Genomic DNA, 19100 nt, shown 5'->3' on the forward strand with positions numbered 1-19100 from the left:
GGTACTTATTTCATTCTCCTGAATGTTCGGTGTCTTAATAAAGGCATCTGCTGAGATTTCTTTTTTTTTTGTAAATAGAACCATCACCTTCACATTCATCACTCTGTTGATCAGGTTAGTTGTGGCTTCTTAACTCCTTTGGATAATCTTGGAGAGTCACTTGAATATTCTGAGAACTGACCACCAGATTTGATACTGCATGTAAAACATTTTTTTGGTACTGCTTCTCATTTTTGTATTTGTTTTAATCAGCTTTATGCTGAAGAATCTAAAACATGGCAAACAGGGAATAACTGAGAGACAATATCTGGGTGCAGAATGCTTTTTTTTTTTTTCCTTTTCTCAATGTGGCTGTCATTTCAGTTCATAATCTGTGTATCGCTTCTCAGACATACTGTCCAGGGAAAATAACAGGGTAGTTTTTATTTCACAAAGCACTTTTTATATTTGATCTCATTTCATCTTTGCAATGACCCTGTGAAGTATTATCAGCACTTGGAGCAATGAGAAAGCTGGGCTTCAGAGAGAATAGGCAATTTGTGGAATTTGTAGAATTGGGGTTTGAACCAAATCCTTTGCCAATCAAATCGTGAAAACAAAGGTTGGTACATTTTTGTTTGAATGGTAACTTTTATGTTTTCAACGGTATTTTTGTTTGTATAGTAAGTCTTGGTAACTGTCTTAGCAGTAGTCAAAGATCACGTTTGACGAACCACGATGTTTTAAAACATTTTGTATCAAAAGTTTCCTTATCATCTTCCCTACTGGATTTTGCAGAATGAATATTTCAGGTTTCTGAAGCCCACCTGACCACAGGGGAACATTCTTTCTATCAGACACTTTCAGTGGGAAAAGAGGCTTATTGATGTTGGTGTTGGGAACAAGAAAAGAGGTCTCAACACCCACCCCCTCTTCTGCCATCATCATCTCTGTGTAGGATTCTCTCACAGTCCAGGCATTCTTTGCCTTAGAATGGATGAGGCTGACAAAGAATGCAGTGTTATTGCCTTCTCAACTGCGCTGGCCCCCTCTCAAGGCTCCTATTTTGTGGGGAGAGAAAAGAGTAGGTTTGGGTCGCGGGCTGCCATCAGGAAAGATGTGGTGCTAACCACGGCAGCCTGTCTGTGCCCAGATCCCAGGGCAGTTAAAGATCTCCTGGGGGTCTTTCCAGATTCTAATGTCCTCAGAATAAAGCGTATATGGGATTGAGTCGGCCTGTACCATCCAGCTTTAATTAGTTATTCTTTCGTTGGTTCTGAAGTGATTATCTTTTTAAAATCTACTTTTACCTTTCTGGTCTGGGATGTGTTTTACATTGGCCACAATTAATAAGAAGCTTCTATTTGTTTTGTGATAGGGAGCTAAGTATCTAAGAAAAAAGGAGTCACCCAGTGATGTCTTCTCTAAAAGTCTCAAGATCTTGCTTTCCACTCCTTCTTTTAATATTTTTTCACAGTCCTCCATTTCTCAAGTGTTACCTAGAATGAGTAAAAGTTTTGTACTTTGAGAGCCATTTCTCCCCGAGTCTGACTCTGGCACATCTCCTGGCTCCTGTTCCACACCCATCTCCTGCCTTGCAGCCAGGCTGCCTGACCTTGGCTCGTCCAGAACAGTGTTCTATGGAGGGAAGGGAGGAAGTGGGGGGGGCGAGGTACTCTGATTGCCTCCTTCTTCCTACCACCAAGTCAAGGTATTTGAGATCTAATTACTCTAGGAAAAGAAGCCTGGCAGTACTAGAGAACAAATCATTGTGTAACCAGGTCACAATCATAACAAAAAAGCAAATGCGTTAACATATAGCATTTGATTATGATAAATATGTTACCCGTATTTCCTTGTTATGTTGCCTTTTCCACCAAGACACCTTTCCTACTTAACTCTACAAGAAGATGAAATGATTATTTTTATTGTGAGGTTGTCTTTTCAAAAGCTATATATGTAAAATTAGTTTATAGCAAACTATAGATGAGTATCTAAGTTGATTAATTGTATAGGAATGGAACCATTCACAGCAATATAGTGAGGAAAGCTCTTCTGACAATAGCTGATTTCCTGCTCAATATTTGACCCATTATTGTGATAATTTTGCTTTCATTTACATTTTGGAAGTGACAGAGTCCTTCCCCTAGACAAGGAGCAGGAAAAATCTTAGAGAGAGGCTCTGAGTTTGGGGCTGTGATGGTTGTTGAAGCCTGGGAAACAACTCTGCAGAGCCAGACATCTATGCTGTGTTCTTGTCGTGCCATCTAGTGGAGTGGCATGCACATGGTGCTGGCCAGTTCAGTGTGCCATCTAGTGGAGTGGTGTGCACATGGTGCTGGCTGGTTCAGTGTGCCATCTAGTGGAGTGGTGTGCATGGGGTGCTGGCTGGTTCAATGTGCCATCTAGTGGAGTGGTATGCACGGGTGCTGGCCAGTTTAGTGCGCTGTCTAGTGTAGCAGCGTGCATGCAGTGCTGGCTGGTTCAGTGCGCCATCTAGTGGAGTGGCGTGCAGCAGTGCTGGCCAGTTCAGTGCTGGGCTGAATGCAATTTCTAAATCTGTGCGGTATGTGAAAGACATGTTCATTCTGTACATATACACGCACATATCCATAAGATACATAAGAAGAAGTGGTACTCCTACTAAATGGCAGTTGATGTGTTAAAACAGAAAAGATGAGTCCTTTAAAAAATGTGTTAAATACAGGAATAACTAGTAAAATCCCCAGGATGAAAAGTAATGAGAGAACTCCAACACTGCACATATTAAATTGCGTTATAAAATAACAGTAAATAGAACTCTTTGGCATTGGCACAGGAATGGATATGTGGATCAGTGGAACAGAACATAATTCAGAAATCAACTGAGAGGGTGGCGTTTCAAATAAACGAGGACAAGATGAGATATTTAATAGTGTTGAGAAGATTGGCTGTTTGGTTAAAAATAAAGATGGATCCCAGCCTCATTCTTTCCTCCAAAGAAAATTCTGGATAATTAAAGGTTAAAAATTAGAAAATGAAAGCATGAAATTACTAAAAGAAAGTATGAGTATTTAAAAGTTAACCTAAAGTGGCGAAAGTTGTTCAATAACGTGATAAACCCAGAGGCCATTTAGGAAAAGACATTTTATCCTTCTAGCAAAACAAATGAAAAAGTTGACAGAAAATTTTATAAAACAATAATACTTAAGGGCAAATGGTACATTTTTTAAAAATTAAAATGAACGAAATGATAATCTATTGACGTCATCTAGTAGAGTACTGTATAGACTTTGGAGAGAATACAAGATGGAAAATATGTGCATTTGCATTTCTCTGAGTAGCCACATGAGGTTAAGCATCTTTCCATGTTGATACCCTTGGCTTTCCTTCTGTGAAGTGAGTGTTTTCTCAAGTTGTCTGTGGGGGTTTTTTCCTCATTATTTTGTTTTAGATATCAATCTTTATTACGTCTGTTGCAAATATTTCTGTGTCTATTTATTGTTCTTCTGCTTTTTATAATGTCTTTCCTACTCCAGAAGTTTTATTGTTCTCTGTTCGGATCTGTCAGTCTTTTCTTTATGACTTTCGAGGTCTGTGACTGGGTCAGGAAGGCCTTCCCCACCCAGATACAATAAAATGATCTTCTTGGTTTTCTTCAAGTACTTCATATATTTTAATTCAGTTTGACTTTTTAACCCTTCTGTAATTACCTCATTATTTTTTCTCAATCAGTGGTGGATGACTCCTTTCCCACTAACGAAGATGCTGTGTCTGTCTGCACAGCCATCTGTCCCTGCCTGCTGCCTTCATAGCCCTCTCTTCTCCTGAAACTGAAGAGTTTTTATCGAAAGGGCTCTGGGTTCTAGAGTATATTTTAATATCTAGAGGGGAAAACTCTCTTGCCCTGTTCTTCAAAATTTTCTTGCCCTTCTCATACATTTTCTTTTCTAGATGAATTTTAGACTCAGCTTTTCAAGTTCCCTAACAGTCCTTTTGGAATGTAGGCTGGGGATGGATTGAAGTTAATTTCATAAAAAATCAGCATCTTCCTGACATTAATATCTCCTTCCTGTCGCATGTTACATTTCTCTGTTTATTCAGCTTTTCTGTTTTGTCCTTCAGTAAAGTTGTCTTCATGTACGTCTTGTATATTTTGTTGTGTTTACTCTACTTTTAGATGTGTATGGTTTTTGTTGATATTGTAAATGAGCCTTTTTTCTTGGTCCAATTTTTAAATTGGTATTTGCCCATGGCCAGGGGCATTGTAAAGTACGTTTATCTTCAATGGTGTTAAATTTCTGGAATTGGGATTTTTTTTATATTGAACACATTTATTATGAAGATTATTATATTTTTAAAGTTATTAAATTTGCACTTTATGACTGATAGAGTCTTAAACTCCAGAAAATACTGCATGTGTATATAGAGGTGAGAGTATTATCTTCTAAAAATACTAAGTATTTTTCCTGAAGGAAACCATAAGAAATAAAATTCTCTACTCCTTTACATATCCATGAAGGCAGTATGCTTGAATATATTCGTATAAATGATTCGTGACCATGAGAGGAAGAAAGCTAGTAAAATAGGTTTATGTGTTTCATTTTATATCATGCAGAGCAAAGAACAAACAGCAGAAGAAGTGTTTATTGCCTAGACTCAGTTGAAACTCCAAGACCTTTTAGTCTTTGGGAAACAAAATTTAAATAATGTTATTACCATAAGGCGTAGTATTTCTGAGTGTAAATTTTTTGTAGGTGGCATTGACCCTGAAAGTTTCATCTTTAGAGAATTGGGTAGAAGGTGATGAATTATTTGAAGACCAACCACAGGGATAAGACACCGTATGTGTTCAGTCCTTCTACCGTGCAGCATTTACATTTGTTTATCTGCAGCTGGCTTAGGACTGTACATGAAATTAAAATTTTAAATCAATTTACTTTTATTTCTTTGAATCCACAGATAATACCATTATATTTTCAGCACCTGTCATATTCTTGGTAAATGTAGTAGAACATACCTTAAAAGCTTTAATCCAAAGTTGGTATATTCTCTCTTTCTTCATATATTCATAGGTAACTAGAGTTTCCTGGAAAATGAGGTGTTTTGATAAGGTTTTCATCCCGCCCAAATAATTAGAGCCTATTTTACTCACTCAGTAGCTAGGAGGATATGCCTCTTTCCGTCATCACTCTCGGTCATGTAGTGACACTATTCACTGATTCATTTTGGCATAAAATGTGGTCCCCTCTTCCCTGCCAAGAATGAGTGCGATACAGCCAGTTAATAGAGATCTCATTAAGTGATAAAAGGACAAGGGACAAAAGCAAAGAACAGAAAGATGGAGAGAGGCCTACCCTTCCATAGAAATACTTGGTGTTGAGCTAGGTGCTGACACCATTGTGATGATAACTTATTTCTGTGCGCTTACCCCCAGCTGCAAATCAGGTTATTCCAGAAAGTGGTGTGAAATGCAGAGGGCATGGGTGACACAGTCACGGCAGTAACTCATCTATCCTGAACGAGAGACCTGCAGGTTCTGTGAGGGAAACTGTGGCGGCTCACGGTGCACATTATGAATACAGAGGGCCTCCATCGCATCCTCCCTGTTTTCCTGACTCTGTTATGGCATAGGTGTTGCTGACGGACAGCACGTTTGCTTTCCTTACAGTGGAATTGTGTGTTCCTCGAAGTGCTGTTGCTTTATTAGTTTTCATATGGGAAACTGAAGTACAGTGTCTGACAAAGATTTATTCAAAGGAATAACTTACCATAAAAGCAAGCTTGTGCCTACAGAATAAAATGAAGCAGGGGTGGTGTCCCTTAAAACAAACTGCTTTCATTTTCAGTACAAATCAACCATACTGGCAAAAATTTGTTAATGTGTCTTCCTGGGAAATGAGTAATTCCTGCAATTTTAGAGTTGTCGCTAGTTAACATCAGATCTGCTATGGCCCAGCATCTATTGGCTGTATAAGGACATGTTTGAGAATTTAGCATTTTCCCACACAATGAGGGAGAGTGACCTCTCAGAGATTTCCAGAACCCGTGGACGCCTTACAACAGAGCATGTACGATTTCTGTTCGTTGGGAGCTGGAGAAATATTTAGAGAAGTAGTAAAACTCTTTATGCTATGGATCTTTGGAACTGTTAGCTAATTCCTTCTCTTTCTCAGTTATGTCATACAATATGGCTCTGCAGAGATGAAAGTTCTCAAGCTTAGACCAAGATAAAATCAGCCCACTTCTAAAATAACAATTTCCCGGGGTGGGGGTGGGGTTGGTGGTTAATGTTTTTGTCGTATGTGCGATCCACATCTTTCCCTTGTATCTTCATGCACATTTATCTCTGACCGTGTTTGAAACAACAGCTTCAATTCTTTGACCCCTGTCTGGATCTTAGGCTGTTAGCTATTGATTTTTTGTTGTTGTAACTTATTGACCTTACCAAATTAACTGTCTGCCCTCTTTATTTCGGTTAGTGTTGTCAGATGAAATATTTTAAACAAAGCAGTTATTTAAAGGAAAATATTATATCCTCTTGTTTGCTTTCTAATTGTTTAAGAAAATTACCTGAAGCCTTTTTTAAACTAGGTTGTTGATAACACCGATTATGAACTATGTTGGTCTTTTGTAAAATTAACTCCCACGTTTTGATGTACAGGATCTTCAGAGGTGGGTCAATGGTGCTCATGAACATGGCTTTGTCCTGGTGTCTTTTGGAGCGGGTGTCAAGTATCTGTCAGAAGACATTGCTAACAAACTGGCAGGAGCTCTGGGGAGATTGCCCCAAAAAGTGCTTTGGAGGTAAGGTAGCGATGTAGAGTGTTTGTTCACGGTTGGGTTTCAGGATGCTCTTGCTTAGCCCGCAGCTCCCAGGAAAGCACAGCACATCGACTCCCTGGCAGGATGCCCCTGACTTTATTTCGTTTCTTAGTGTGGTGAAATCTTGGGATTAATTTATAAGACTGTGATGGATAAAGAGACATCTAGCCTACAGCATAGAAAAAAGATATGATGCAGAATGATTTATTCTTGTATCGGATGCATTTTTGTGTTACCCTCAGCTTTCTGCCCTCATTTACCCTTCTATTATTTATTATCATTTTAAAAGTTCTTGTTGTAATTGCACACATTTCTATGTACTCCTTCAAAGCACTGTTGGAATGTGGTAGAGAATGATGCATGAATGAATAAATAGGTCAAATATTTCACGGAACCTTTTGGGCTCCCACTTCGTCTCCTTTATAAATGCTTTTGATTTCTTTCTTCCAAAAGACCAGGCCTTTAAAAACACAATAACTTTCCAGTTAACTCTGGTTAAAACAGACCCATAAATTACCCCAGCTTCCTGTGAGAGGCACTGCCAACACATGTCTGTCTGGCTGTGGAATTTGCGACACAGTGTGTAAAAGACAGACCTGAGCACTCGATTTAGCGTGTATGTATTTAGTAACGCCACCAACACCACCGGGCTCTAGGATGCAGCAGTGAACAGTGTTGGCCCCAGTCTCAAGCCATTACAAGTGGGCTCTAAGTAATACGGGATTTTCCTTTCTAATGACTGTGTAAGGATTAGCTCCTGCTGCTCCTGGCTGAGCTGTGAAATAGATACATATTTTATTCTGACCGTTTAGGACTTTTCTCTCTGGATTCCAGTCCTATTGGATTTCCTGTATTAGGCTTAGCCCAGAAAGCACCGCTTCTGCTTTATTTAGGACAGTTGTTGGCTCAGTTCAAACTCTTGCCATTCTCTCAGTTGTTAAACACCTTTATGGTTTATCTTTCAAAGATCAGGGCAGGAAACAGTCTAATTAGAACTCCTATCTCTGGGGCCACGCTAGAGAAGAGTACTTTCTGCTTTCTTTCCATTCTGATGCCTTCCCTAGGATCCAGGTATCACGGATTGGAGCTGCCCAGGGGAGGCCGTTCCCTGCTCCTTTGTATTTAACCTTCCCGGTGCTGGTGGAGAATGATTTTCTAGCCTGGGTTTGTTCGGTTGCTTTTTGCTCCATCTTAGTTGAGAAATGCTGAAGGACAATAGGTCTCAGTATAAGCAAAGTGTTTCTTATTTATCCCTCAGTCAATGAAAATGTGAAAAAGAAATTAAATAAACTGAATCAGATTTTTGTTGTTACTAAACATGCTTTCCTTCTTAAGGATATCAACAAAAGATCATGTAACATTTATTTTAGGTCTGGTAATGTAACCAGAGTCTACACTGGGAATAAAGTTTGATTTTTGAAAGATTCCTTGTCTGGTGTACATTTCAGGTTTTCTGGAACTAAACCAAAGAATCTAGGAAACAACACTAAGCTCATAGAATGGTTACCACAAAATGACCTGCTTGGTAAGTCAGCGATGGGTGAGTGCTTACCTGGTTTTTAGATTTTAGTTGTGTAAATGTGATTCTTATACTTGAGTGGCTTGTACAATAGGCATATAGTTTATGTTAGTTTATGACAGGTCGTTATGTTTTCTAAGGATCTCAAGTCATAGATTTCAAACCAACCACATTATTTATGGGAAAATGATTTGTAAAGTATAGTCATTTGGGCAGTGAGTAACGTTATGGCTAATTAAGCTAATCAGCTAAAGGAAGTAAAATTAAAACAGTGAAACTGTAGAGTTTTGTTATAGTTTTATTACAGGTGTATCTGAGAACCCACAGAAATTCATTTGTTTGAAACCAGAGAGAAGCAGAAGGCCAAGGAAACAGTCAATTTATTTTAACTTTGTTTGGATCATCTGTCTAGATTTCTTTCTAAATCACCAGGCATTTTTCAAACACTTTATTTATTTTGATTCATTTATTTCTTGGGATTCTGATCTTCAGCTCAAACTTAAAATAAATTATATACATATCTTTTAAGATATTTGAATATAAATAAATTTAACTCTATGTTCAATAAGCACAGATAGTAAAAATGTAAGTTGTCTTATTCATTAAATTTCTAGGTAAATGTAATACCATATTATCCTTTAAGATATTATTTATAAGGAGATCGTGAAAAATGTTACTGAATTCGGCACTACTGACTATCATTTGTTCAATAACACTAAAATTTAACAGATTGTCTAAAAGTGGCTTTAAATTTTAAATAACATTGTTAAATATTATTTTAAAAGTATTTTTTAGAAACTAAAATGACCCTTCCTAATAACTAGCAAATTGAATTTTGCAAATAAAAAACAGTAAGAAATTTTCTTTGATCGTGTAATTCCTTTTCATCTAGTTCATTATAGGTATTCTATAAATGATAAAACTGAAAAACAAAGGCAATTTACTTCTCTTGATACTTGTGTTCTTTTCCTTTTCTTTTTTATGTCTTTACTATTATGAATTCAGCTTCCCTAGAAGGTAGGAAGGAAGCAGGAAATTTAAATAAGATGTCTTGACCCTCAGCTCTCTCAGTGCAACAGCGTGACAGCGCTCTGTGGGAACGTCTCAACTGTTCTCAGGGCTTTTTCTGTGAGGCCCTACAGCCACCTGTAGCTACTCAGCAGTCCACACCATGGGCCCTCCTCAAGTTCATAGCTCCTCTGGGGTCCTCAGAATCTCCACTCGCTGCCTTTTCTAAGATTAGTGTTCTTTTAAACTCTGGGCATGACCTTTGTGGGTCCTCTGTTGGCTTCTAACTATGATCAGAAGATTCCTCCAGGATAAGAAGTGGGAATACATCAGTGGTCTTCCCTGATCTTGTCACCATACTCCCCTGCCCTCCACATACCAGCTCTGCTTTATTTCTCACTGCTGGGCTTGGTGGTAAGACTTTGTTCAAACAAAGCATTCTGCTGCTAAAAAGAGAGTTTGAAATCCACTGCAGGGGCATCTCTCTTAGTTGGGCTGAGTTGAGAAGCCACTTGTGGGTAAGTATGAGAGACCCTGAGTGTGAGAGACCCTGGACATTGAGGTGGGAAAGTCCTGGAGCCCCATTGAGACTGAGAGGTTCGCCCACAGAGTCCGTTTGTGCCTGTCTTCTGTATATTTAAAAGATTTGTATTTTTGCAAGCTGTAATTCCTTCCTAGCGTATAACGCACTTCCTAAATGCAACATTTCTTTGTCTTAAACTTCTTAGGCAAGTCTTTTGATCCTTTGTGAAACATAGGCTGTTCACGAGGACATCTGTGTTTTGAATTATGTATCTCATTAATTTTGATAAATTCTCTCTTTATCCCTGTGACAGCTGGATGTTAGATGACATCCCATCTCTTACGACTAATTTTTATCAGTGTCTGTCCCTGCTTGTTTGTATAACTAAAATATAAAGTGTAAAACTCCCCTAAAATTGTGAAGCACAGATGCTGACATGACTTGAATGTTGTGAATAGTGTGTGCTGTACACTCTTGCTCCTTGGATAAGCACATAAACTCTCCATGGACTTCTGGAATCCAGCCCCACATTTTGACATATGTTTTTTCACAAAGTGTATTTGACTTTAATATAGATAAATGCTTGAATAGACAGAAATTAGATGTCTATTTTTAGTAGAATGTGGTTGTACTCTAGCATTTTTTGACATTTCTTGCTTTCATCGACTTCCTGTTAATTACTAGCCATTTAAATAGATGTTGCTATTCACTTGATATTTGTGTTTGAGAGAAAGTTGTAATATACTTTTTAAAGCTATAAATTTTACCTACTTAAGAATGACTTTTCATTGATAGATACAAATAAGGTAATTATGTATATAACAAGCATTTTAATTGGTGTAGAGCAGGAATCAGTGAAATGATGCCTTTAAAAATCCTGTATCTAGGGGCCGGCCCCATGGCCGAGTGGTTAAGTTCACGCACTCCGCTTGAGCGGCCCAGTGTTTCGCTAGTTCAGATCCTGGGTGTGGACCTAACACGGCTCATTAGGCCATGCAGAGGTGGCGTCCAACATAGCAGAACTAGAGCCACCTACAAATAGAATATACAACTGTGTACTGGGGGGCTTTGGAGAGAAGAGGAAGAAGAAGAAGAAAAAAGATTGGCAACAGATTTTAGCTCAGGGCCAATCTTGAAAAAGAAAAAAAAGTCCTGTATCTAAAATGGATGTTTATTGTAGTGTCAACTTTTAGGAAATTTCTGGAAAATCTCTTCTTAGAGTAATACATAATGTTGTAAGTTGTTTTCTTTTTTATCCTTCTTTAGGGCACTCAAATATTAAAGCCTTCCTGAGCCATGGTGGTTTGAACAGTATTTTTGAAACTATGTATCATGGTGTCCCTGTGGTGGGGATCCCCCTCTTTGGAGACCATTATGATACTATGACCCGGGTACAGGCAAAAGGCATGGGAATATTGCTGGAATGGAAGACAGTTACTGAAGGAGAACTGTATGATGCGCTGGTGAAAGTTATCAATAATCCCAGGTAAGATTCCAATTAATATTAAAGCAGATGAATATAGATACCACTGCATATTGTCAGTTGCCGATTATTGCCAATAGGTTGTCAATAAACCAATGATAGAAATATCCTTTAGATTCCTATGTATAATGCCTTGTGCATGTTTTTTATAATTTGAAAAATAAAGATAGCAATCATTTAGCCAGCTATGTATGACCTTGAATAATATTCTACCAGGATTTGCCAAACTGAGGAGAAACTACTGTGGGAAGGAACAATCATTGGATCCCTGCAGTGTGTCATTTTGTGTCCTTCCTCTCATTTTAATGCTCCTAATAACTATATATCACTGTTTTTGTTATTTTCATTGTAGACTTGAGGGATGTGAAGCCCAGAGAGCTTAAGCAATTTGCCCATAGTTACACAGCTAGTAGGGGAGAAATTCGAGCCAGGAGTGTCTGCCTGGTTCCAAAGCTGGTGCTCCTTGCGCTCTCTGCTGCTGGGTTTACCTAGTACTGGGTGTCACTGAAGTGCCAAGATTTCGTTACTCAGGTGAAAAGGCTAATCAGAATCTTTATTTTGTTTTTTAAATTCTTGATGTGTCTTGAGTTAACCCAGTTCACAAACAAGCCTCAAAGGGTGGTGAGCCGGCCTGTGTAGTTTTAAATCAAAGCAGCAATTTTCCCCATCTTTACATGGCATTTCATTGATCTTACAATTCAGATGTCATTAATGTTTGGAAGAGTGTAAGCTTTTTCTCTTTATACCCTGGGGATTTAGCTTAACACTGCATTGAGAAACACTGCCATATTCTAAGAAACAACCATCAATCAGTAAAATTCCTTTATCTAAAACGAAGCAGCTTTCATATAAAAGGCTGGAGTCGAGGGCACGGAGGTTCATTGTGCTGCCATCTGTGGGCTCACAGGCGGCCTTCATGATCTGACCTGCAACAGCATCCGGTGTCCTGGGCGCAACTCTGGCTTTTGGAGCAGCATTTTCTATGACTAGAGTTGCCCGAGTATGGGATCGCTTCATGTATGTTCTGTAGCTTTTCTTTTAGAGCCTAGTGTTTTTCAAAACCTGATGTTCTTTTGGAAAAGGATGCGTATCGTCCAGGCTTTTTTAGGAAGGCTGTAAAGTGCACCCCTGAAGTAGAGTTTGTGGGGGGTGGCTGCAGAGCTCCTGAGATTGGTTGGTTCTGCAGAAAAGAGAGAAAGGCTGGATTACCCCGTCCTCACACGTCCTCAGCCTGGCTGTGTTCTGCGAGGTATAAACAGGGCCAGATCCGACAGAGACCAGGCCATAGTTTCAGGTCACACTGCTGTTAAACCCCAGGTGTGCAATCTTCAAGTATACGTAAGTGCTTGATTTCAGAGTATTTGTTATTTTGTGCAGTGAATAAATGTACATCACTCCACAAAGTATGCATATGACGTGAGTTAATTGCATATAACTCTTTTAAAGTTTAAATATTTAACTAAAAGTCTTGTGTACATTCAGGATAGGAAGATGTCTTAGTCAATATAAAAATGACAATGATTTGGGTAGTGTGTTCTCTGCTAACAAGTCATTGTATGTAAACTGAAGTCACTTATCTTTCTTTGCTTCAAATATATGCCAACGTCCCACGTTTAACATGCACATAATTACTAAAAAGGCTGGTTTGCTTCACTAATATTGTGTCCCAGATATTCTAGTTTAAGCCAGGTAAACAATATTGCTAAAGAAGTATTACTTTTTTTTTTTTTCTTTTAACTCATCCATTAAATGAAATCATTACACATCTTACTTCTTCCCTTAATGGCTTTTGGATTTATTTAATGAAACTATTGCTTCTTCTCTGTGGGAGGAATTCTCTTGAGACTGGAGATTTTATTATTTTAAAGCAACTTGTGGAGAAAGATGAGTAGTTAATCTTTATTCACTTAGCCCCTATCCGGCCTGTGGTTATTAAGTTTTAATAGGAGGTACTTACCCTTTTGTAAAATACAATGTGCAAGTCACGTGAACCCCTTAGAAGGTAATTCATTTTATTAAAAGAGGCTTTATCCAAGAGATTCCTAAGAATAGTCTTGAAGTGGCTTAGGTGATCATTTTAATCACACTATTCTTTATTTTTTTTCATTTCTCAATCTTCATACTCCTGCTGGAAGAAATTTTGAATTGTAATGCAAACTATGCTAAAGGGACCATGCCACTTACCACTAAATTTGAGACCACTTCTAGCATGGAAACTTACTTCCCCTTCAAACTGATCTATCCGTGAGACCCCCAGATTCCTTCCCGGTTGATCCGTGTTCTGGCTGCTTCTGAAAGGAAGTCAGGGGAAATTGGTTGGTTCATAGGCATCCAGCTTTATGAGTCTGCTCCTGGGTAGGCGTTAAGGGTCTGGCTGATGAGAGTCCTTACTCCATACTCACATAGCTGAGGCGGATAAGGGCTGATCCAGGACCAGCGAGCCTATTGAGTTTCATACGAGGCAGTCAGTTATTCAACGGTGGCGGAAGTCAGATTCCCCACAGAACCACCCTCGTCACACGCAATCCGTTTAATCATCTCTAGAGAATGGGTCCTATTCACAGTGACATTAAGGTACCTTGAGGACCAAGGTTGTTTTGTCCTCCTTCTCCTTCTTTGTTAAATTAGAATGTTGAATTTTATTTTCTAAGATTCCATATTTCATTTCTGTATTTTAAAGATGCCTTTTATCCTGTAAGAATCTTCTCACAAAATAGAGTAATCAAAAGTTTCTAATTTACCTTTTGCCATCAATTAGAAATAATGATAGATTACAAAGCAAGATGAGGATGGCCTCTTAATATCTGGGTGAGGTTTGACACTTTTAAAGCAACTGAATTTATTGTATATCAGTAATTTTGTTGTGAGGCTATGAGGAGAGAGAAAATGGGCCTTTTCTTTTTTAAATTAACTTATAGTTATTCAAAATACAAGAAAACAATTTAAGATAACAATAGTTAACAAACATTTTACAATGTTCTTTAGTTTTCACATGAAATTTTCAACATGATAGGCAATATGGCTTAGTAGAAGATCATGGACTCTGGGAGTCAGAAAATTATGGCTGAAATTCTGGCTAAGTCATTTAGCAAATGTATGACCTTGTCCTAATCATTTAATCTCTTTCCTAATCTGCAGTATAGGAATAATAATCTTCCTCTCATTTTCTCATCCTATGTGATTCTGTAGAAAGAAACCTACAAGTAGCAATCTTGATTTGTGATTTCTCAGTCCCAACACCATACTGTTCAGTACTTCTCAAATTTGTTCTTTTCGTATTTGTTAAAGTTTAATGTTGAGGGCTTGAGCTAAATCATACCAAAGAAAATAAGGTTATCAAATCAATGCATAAATATCTGAGTAGATTTTTTATTAGGTGCTCATAAGCCCATACCTTTAACCTCACATTTCTAATGCTTTCTGGACCTGATGTCTCATTCCGTCCCACACTGGAATCATTTCCCCCAGTCTGTCCCAAGTTCTGTGTTTCCATGTCCTGTTAATGGCTACCAAGAGAGTCATCCAAATTGGAAACAGTGGGTTACATCTGACTTTTCCCTTTCCTTGGCATTTCATCCAGGCTCTTACCAACTGCTTGCCAGCTCTTCCACCGCACCATTTCCCCATCTGTCTAATCCCACTGCCATTTTGTGGGGCAGTTTCTCTTTTCCATTTGTATGGTCTTTTGAATGGTCTTCCCACTATCAGTCTCTTCCTTTCTTTAATCCTCTCCCCCAAACTCTGGTTTAATGGCCAGTCTCTGGTCTAATGGCTCCTTGGTTCTAAGAACAAGGCTACAAATTTTGTCCTTCTGAGCACCCTTGAGCAAGATTTATCTTCCAGTTTAACTTCCAGCCAACACTCCTTGTGCCACACACTCTTTCCAAATGAATTGGTTCTGGGCCTACTCTTGCTCTCCCACCTTCATTATTTAGTTCACACTCTTCTCTTGGCCCATCCAGTTTTCACATGTCCAAACTTTTGTTCCTCTGTAAAGCACGGTTCAAGGGCCACATCCTCCATGTGGGGTTTATAATCCCTCCACTTGGAAATTATTTCTTCTGTCTGAACAATGCAAACTCTAACGAGGGATCCATGTGCAAAAGGGCTTTGGCCATGTGTCACAGGTTGGCACACACACGTGCAGTTATGTATTTTATATTAAAATGTTTACATGGTATTTTATCACTTTTTGTGGTTATCCTCTTTAACTGATTTTTTTTCCTTTTTTAAAGATTGGCACCTGAGCTAACATCTGTTGCCACTCCTCCTTTTTTCTTGAAATCTTCTTCTTTTTCTTCTCCTCAAAGCCCCCAGTACATAGTTGTATATTCTAGTTGTAGGGCCTTCTAGTTGTGCTGTGTGGGACGCCACCTCCACGAGGCTGGCCCCTTTAAGTGATTTTTTTTTAACTGTTTAAGAGGGTGTTTCCTTTATCCATCCATCCATACTTATGTGCATATATACATACTGCATATGGTGTCATATATGGCTTCATAGTGGTGTTTCTCAACCCCTTTTCAGCTGTTTAATAAACACAATAACCTCACACCATCATTTAATGTTATTTTAAATCTGAACAAAATTAAATGTCATGGCTAAAAAAAAAAGGTGTTGGGACAAAGTTCTTCATCTTTTTCTCCATCCCTCTCTTAGAATTTAATGAATGCACTCCTCTTCCTGGTTGAGACCCATTGATTAATTAATAGTATTTCAAAGCATATGGAGAGAAGAATCACATGTGTGTAAGAGGTATATGGTAGAGTATGGAAAGAGCATGGGGTTTGGAGTCAGAAAAACTTGAATCTGAATCTCAACTTTGTAATCATAATCAGGTTATTTAGTCTCTCTGATTTTCCTTTTCCTCACCTGTTTAAAATTTATTTTAGTGTGTTACATAAGATAATGTGTTTAAAACGCTTAACACAGCACCTGGCACATGCTAGGTACTTCATAGAGGAGAGCTGTCTTTCTTGTCCCCATTTTTAGGTTGAGAGTCACGAGACTCGTATTTCCATGACCATTCTGTGTTTTGCCTCCACTCCGTAGCTACCGTCAGAGGGCCCAGAAGCTTTCAGAAATCCACAAGGATCAGCCTGGTCACCCTGTCAATCGGACTGTCTACTGGATCGATTACATTCTTCGTCACAATGGAGCCCATCACCTCCGTGCCGCGGTCCATCAGATCTCTCTCTGTCAGTATTTTTTACTGGATATTGCCTTTGTGCTTTTGCTCGGTGCTGCCTTGTTTTACTTCCTCTTGTCCTGGGTGACAAAATTTATCTACAGGAAAATCAAAAGTTTGTGGTCTAGAAATAAGCATAGCTCAGTTAATGGACATTACCATAACGGAATCCTCAATGGCAAGTACAAAAGAAACGGCCACATTAAACACGAAAAGAAGGTGAAATGAGCCAACGGCCCATGGGATAATAACAAATCTGTTCAGTCATTGAATTTTTATTGCTATAATTTAGTCTAACAACTACTAAAAGTAAAACGTCAGTAAACAATTCTAACACTCCCTTATCTGATCTTACTAATGAAATTCTATGGAATTAAGATGGCTGTAAAAAGCACAAACCTAAAATGCAAAAATGTATTTTATTTGAATACTGATGGCAGAGAGTTTGGGCACTGAACCTTTTAGAAGCCTTAATTATTTAAATCAATTAAGTGACCATGTCAGACCTTAGTTTTAAATCTTGACATGTGTGTGTCCCAGATAAGGTACGGTTTCCTTTCTCTTAAAAAGATTTGTTGGGGTGTGTGTGTGTGTGTGTGTGTGTGTTAATATTTTTCCTAATTAAGGGAGTTTTTAGCTGGCTGCTTGTTATATTTGTTGAAGGTACAACACATTCAAGAATGAAATAGAAAGACAGTTAGGATCCAAATGTTTCTCTTTTAGAATTTGATATATATGAACTCAGAACACCTCCATAAAAGAACACTTTTCCCTCAAAACTGAATGCAGAGGAAGAAAAGGAAAAGATAAATGGCACCATTTTTGTACCTTTTTGTTTTATTTTTGTTTTGTTTTGTTTTGTTTTTTTGTTTTCCTTTTCTTACAAACCATGGACACTTCTGGGAGAAAAAACATACCATTAAGTAAATGTGTAAGTTAGTTGTGACATTTTACTTTGTCTTCTCCCTACCAATAATTTGCCTCCAGAATAATTTTATAGTTTTTTCTATTTCATTTTAATGAGTAATGTTAAGTGTATAATTAAGACAAAGCTGCAAAGCTCTGACTTATATTCAAAGTACTGACGACTATTGCTTATAAGGCATCTTTAAACAGGGCTGTTATTTGAATGTTTTTGTACCTGTTTGATGGCTTTTCTACAATGTAGTTTTTGAATGTTAAGATGTTATATTTCCAAAGTTTTAATTTTAAAAATGGTCTTCTTCGTCCCCTTTCTTGTCTGGGCCACACAATCTGTGTTACATAGGTGCCAACATTGAATTCTTTCCAATGGAACATTGGCTATTTTCCATATCGGTACCTGCTGCATCTGAGAGGTTTGAGATCTTGTAAACAAATCAAACTGCACATGAGATACAGAAGTGACAGAGAAATCGTACCACTTGTTTGTGAAGATGAGTTTCTGTTTCCCTCCTCCCTCCCTCGACCCCCACCTCAGCAGCCTTTTCCAGTCGTCTGCTGACCTGGAACAGTGACAGTATTCATTTGAGAGTAGGGATGCGAGTCACAGACGCCATGAAATCAGGACCTCCCAGCTGAACCGTTCACCAGTGGGCAACTATGAGCTTATTCCACGTCACTCTGTTTACTTAGCATTTGCACTACACATGTTGAGTGTGTGCTTTATTTATTCGTAGTTTGAAATCCCATGTCTGACAGCTGAGAGTAGAAAAATACATTTACCTAATGGCATTCACTAACATGGGAAGAGTTGTGAAAATTCTAGAATGCTGTAAATCCTTGTCATACACTATGACATACAACTTCGTTCCACTCCCACCAGGAGCCTCTCTCCTATACTTAGAAATAATGTCACAAGTAGTTTTCTAATGTACAATGCAGACAAACTGTACTGCTCTCTGAATACTTGAAGAAATGGTATTACACATATAAGCCTATTAGTTATACCTTTTCACAATCTTATCATAGTGTTGCCGTTAAAAAGGAAAAAAGACACAGGCAGTGAAGGTGGGGTGGTACCAGGACTTAGAGTGTATGAATCAGTTGATTTTACTTCTTTTTGGAATTGGATGAAGTTGACAGTTGGCACTCACTGGACGATTAAGCATAAGTTAATCTCCACTGTGATACAACTTAAACAATAAACATGATTTAAAAATAGAGAAATGTTGTTGGAATAACATTTTTATTCAGATTTTATTTCATGATATTATGTATATCCATTATAAACATGTTTCTAAGGTCTCCAAAGTTTTATATGTGTATATGAGTATGAAAACAGTGTGTTACATGTGAGAGTGTTTTTTTTTATTATTATTAAACACAGGGATTTAGCTTACAAGTACATCAACATGGATCCTAAAATTGTCCCAGAATTAAAAATGTTAAGTATAGGTATTTACTGATCATTGTTGTTTTTTTCTAGTAAGCTTATTGTTAGCCAGTTTTGGTAAATAGAGTGATTTTAAATTTTCCACACTTGGGCTAGATTCTCTAATAAAGTAAAGTTTTCAAGAAGGTATTTATTCATTTATTTTTTTAAAAGAGCCTCTGCAAATATTTCCATAGCTTGTCATCATCACGTCAAATGCAAATGAGAATTAAGACACTGATCCAT

General features: G+C 38.1%; 1 protein-coding gene across 2 annotated transcripts in view; it reads left to right on the forward strand.

The window, feature by feature from the left end:
- UGT8 (UDP glycosyltransferase 8) overlaps positions 1 to 18649 on the forward strand; it is a 79181-nt gene extending 60532 nt beyond the window's left edge. For both annotated transcript variants that reach the window (XM_014859663.3, XM_044767309.2), the window contains exons 3-6: positions 6623 to 6765; positions 8232 to 8308; positions 11100 to 11319; positions 16366 to 18649. In XM_014859663.3, the coding sequence (XP_014715149.1) occupies positions 6623 to 6765; positions 8232 to 8308; positions 11100 to 11319; positions 16366 to 16729 (804 nt within the window). In that variant the 3' untranslated portion in view covers positions 16730 to 18649. The remainder of the gene's footprint in view (positions 1 to 6622; positions 6766 to 8231; positions 8309 to 11099; positions 11320 to 16365) is intronic.
- The last annotated feature ends 451 nt before the right edge of the window (positions 18650 to 19100 follow it).

This window comes from Equus asinus, chromosome 3, assembly GCF_041296235.1.
Source record: "Equus asinus isolate D_3611 breed Donkey chromosome 3, EquAss-T2T_v2, whole genome shotgun sequence".
Classification (NCBI taxonomy): Eukaryota; Metazoa; Chordata; class Mammalia; order Perissodactyla; family Equidae; genus Equus; species Equus asinus.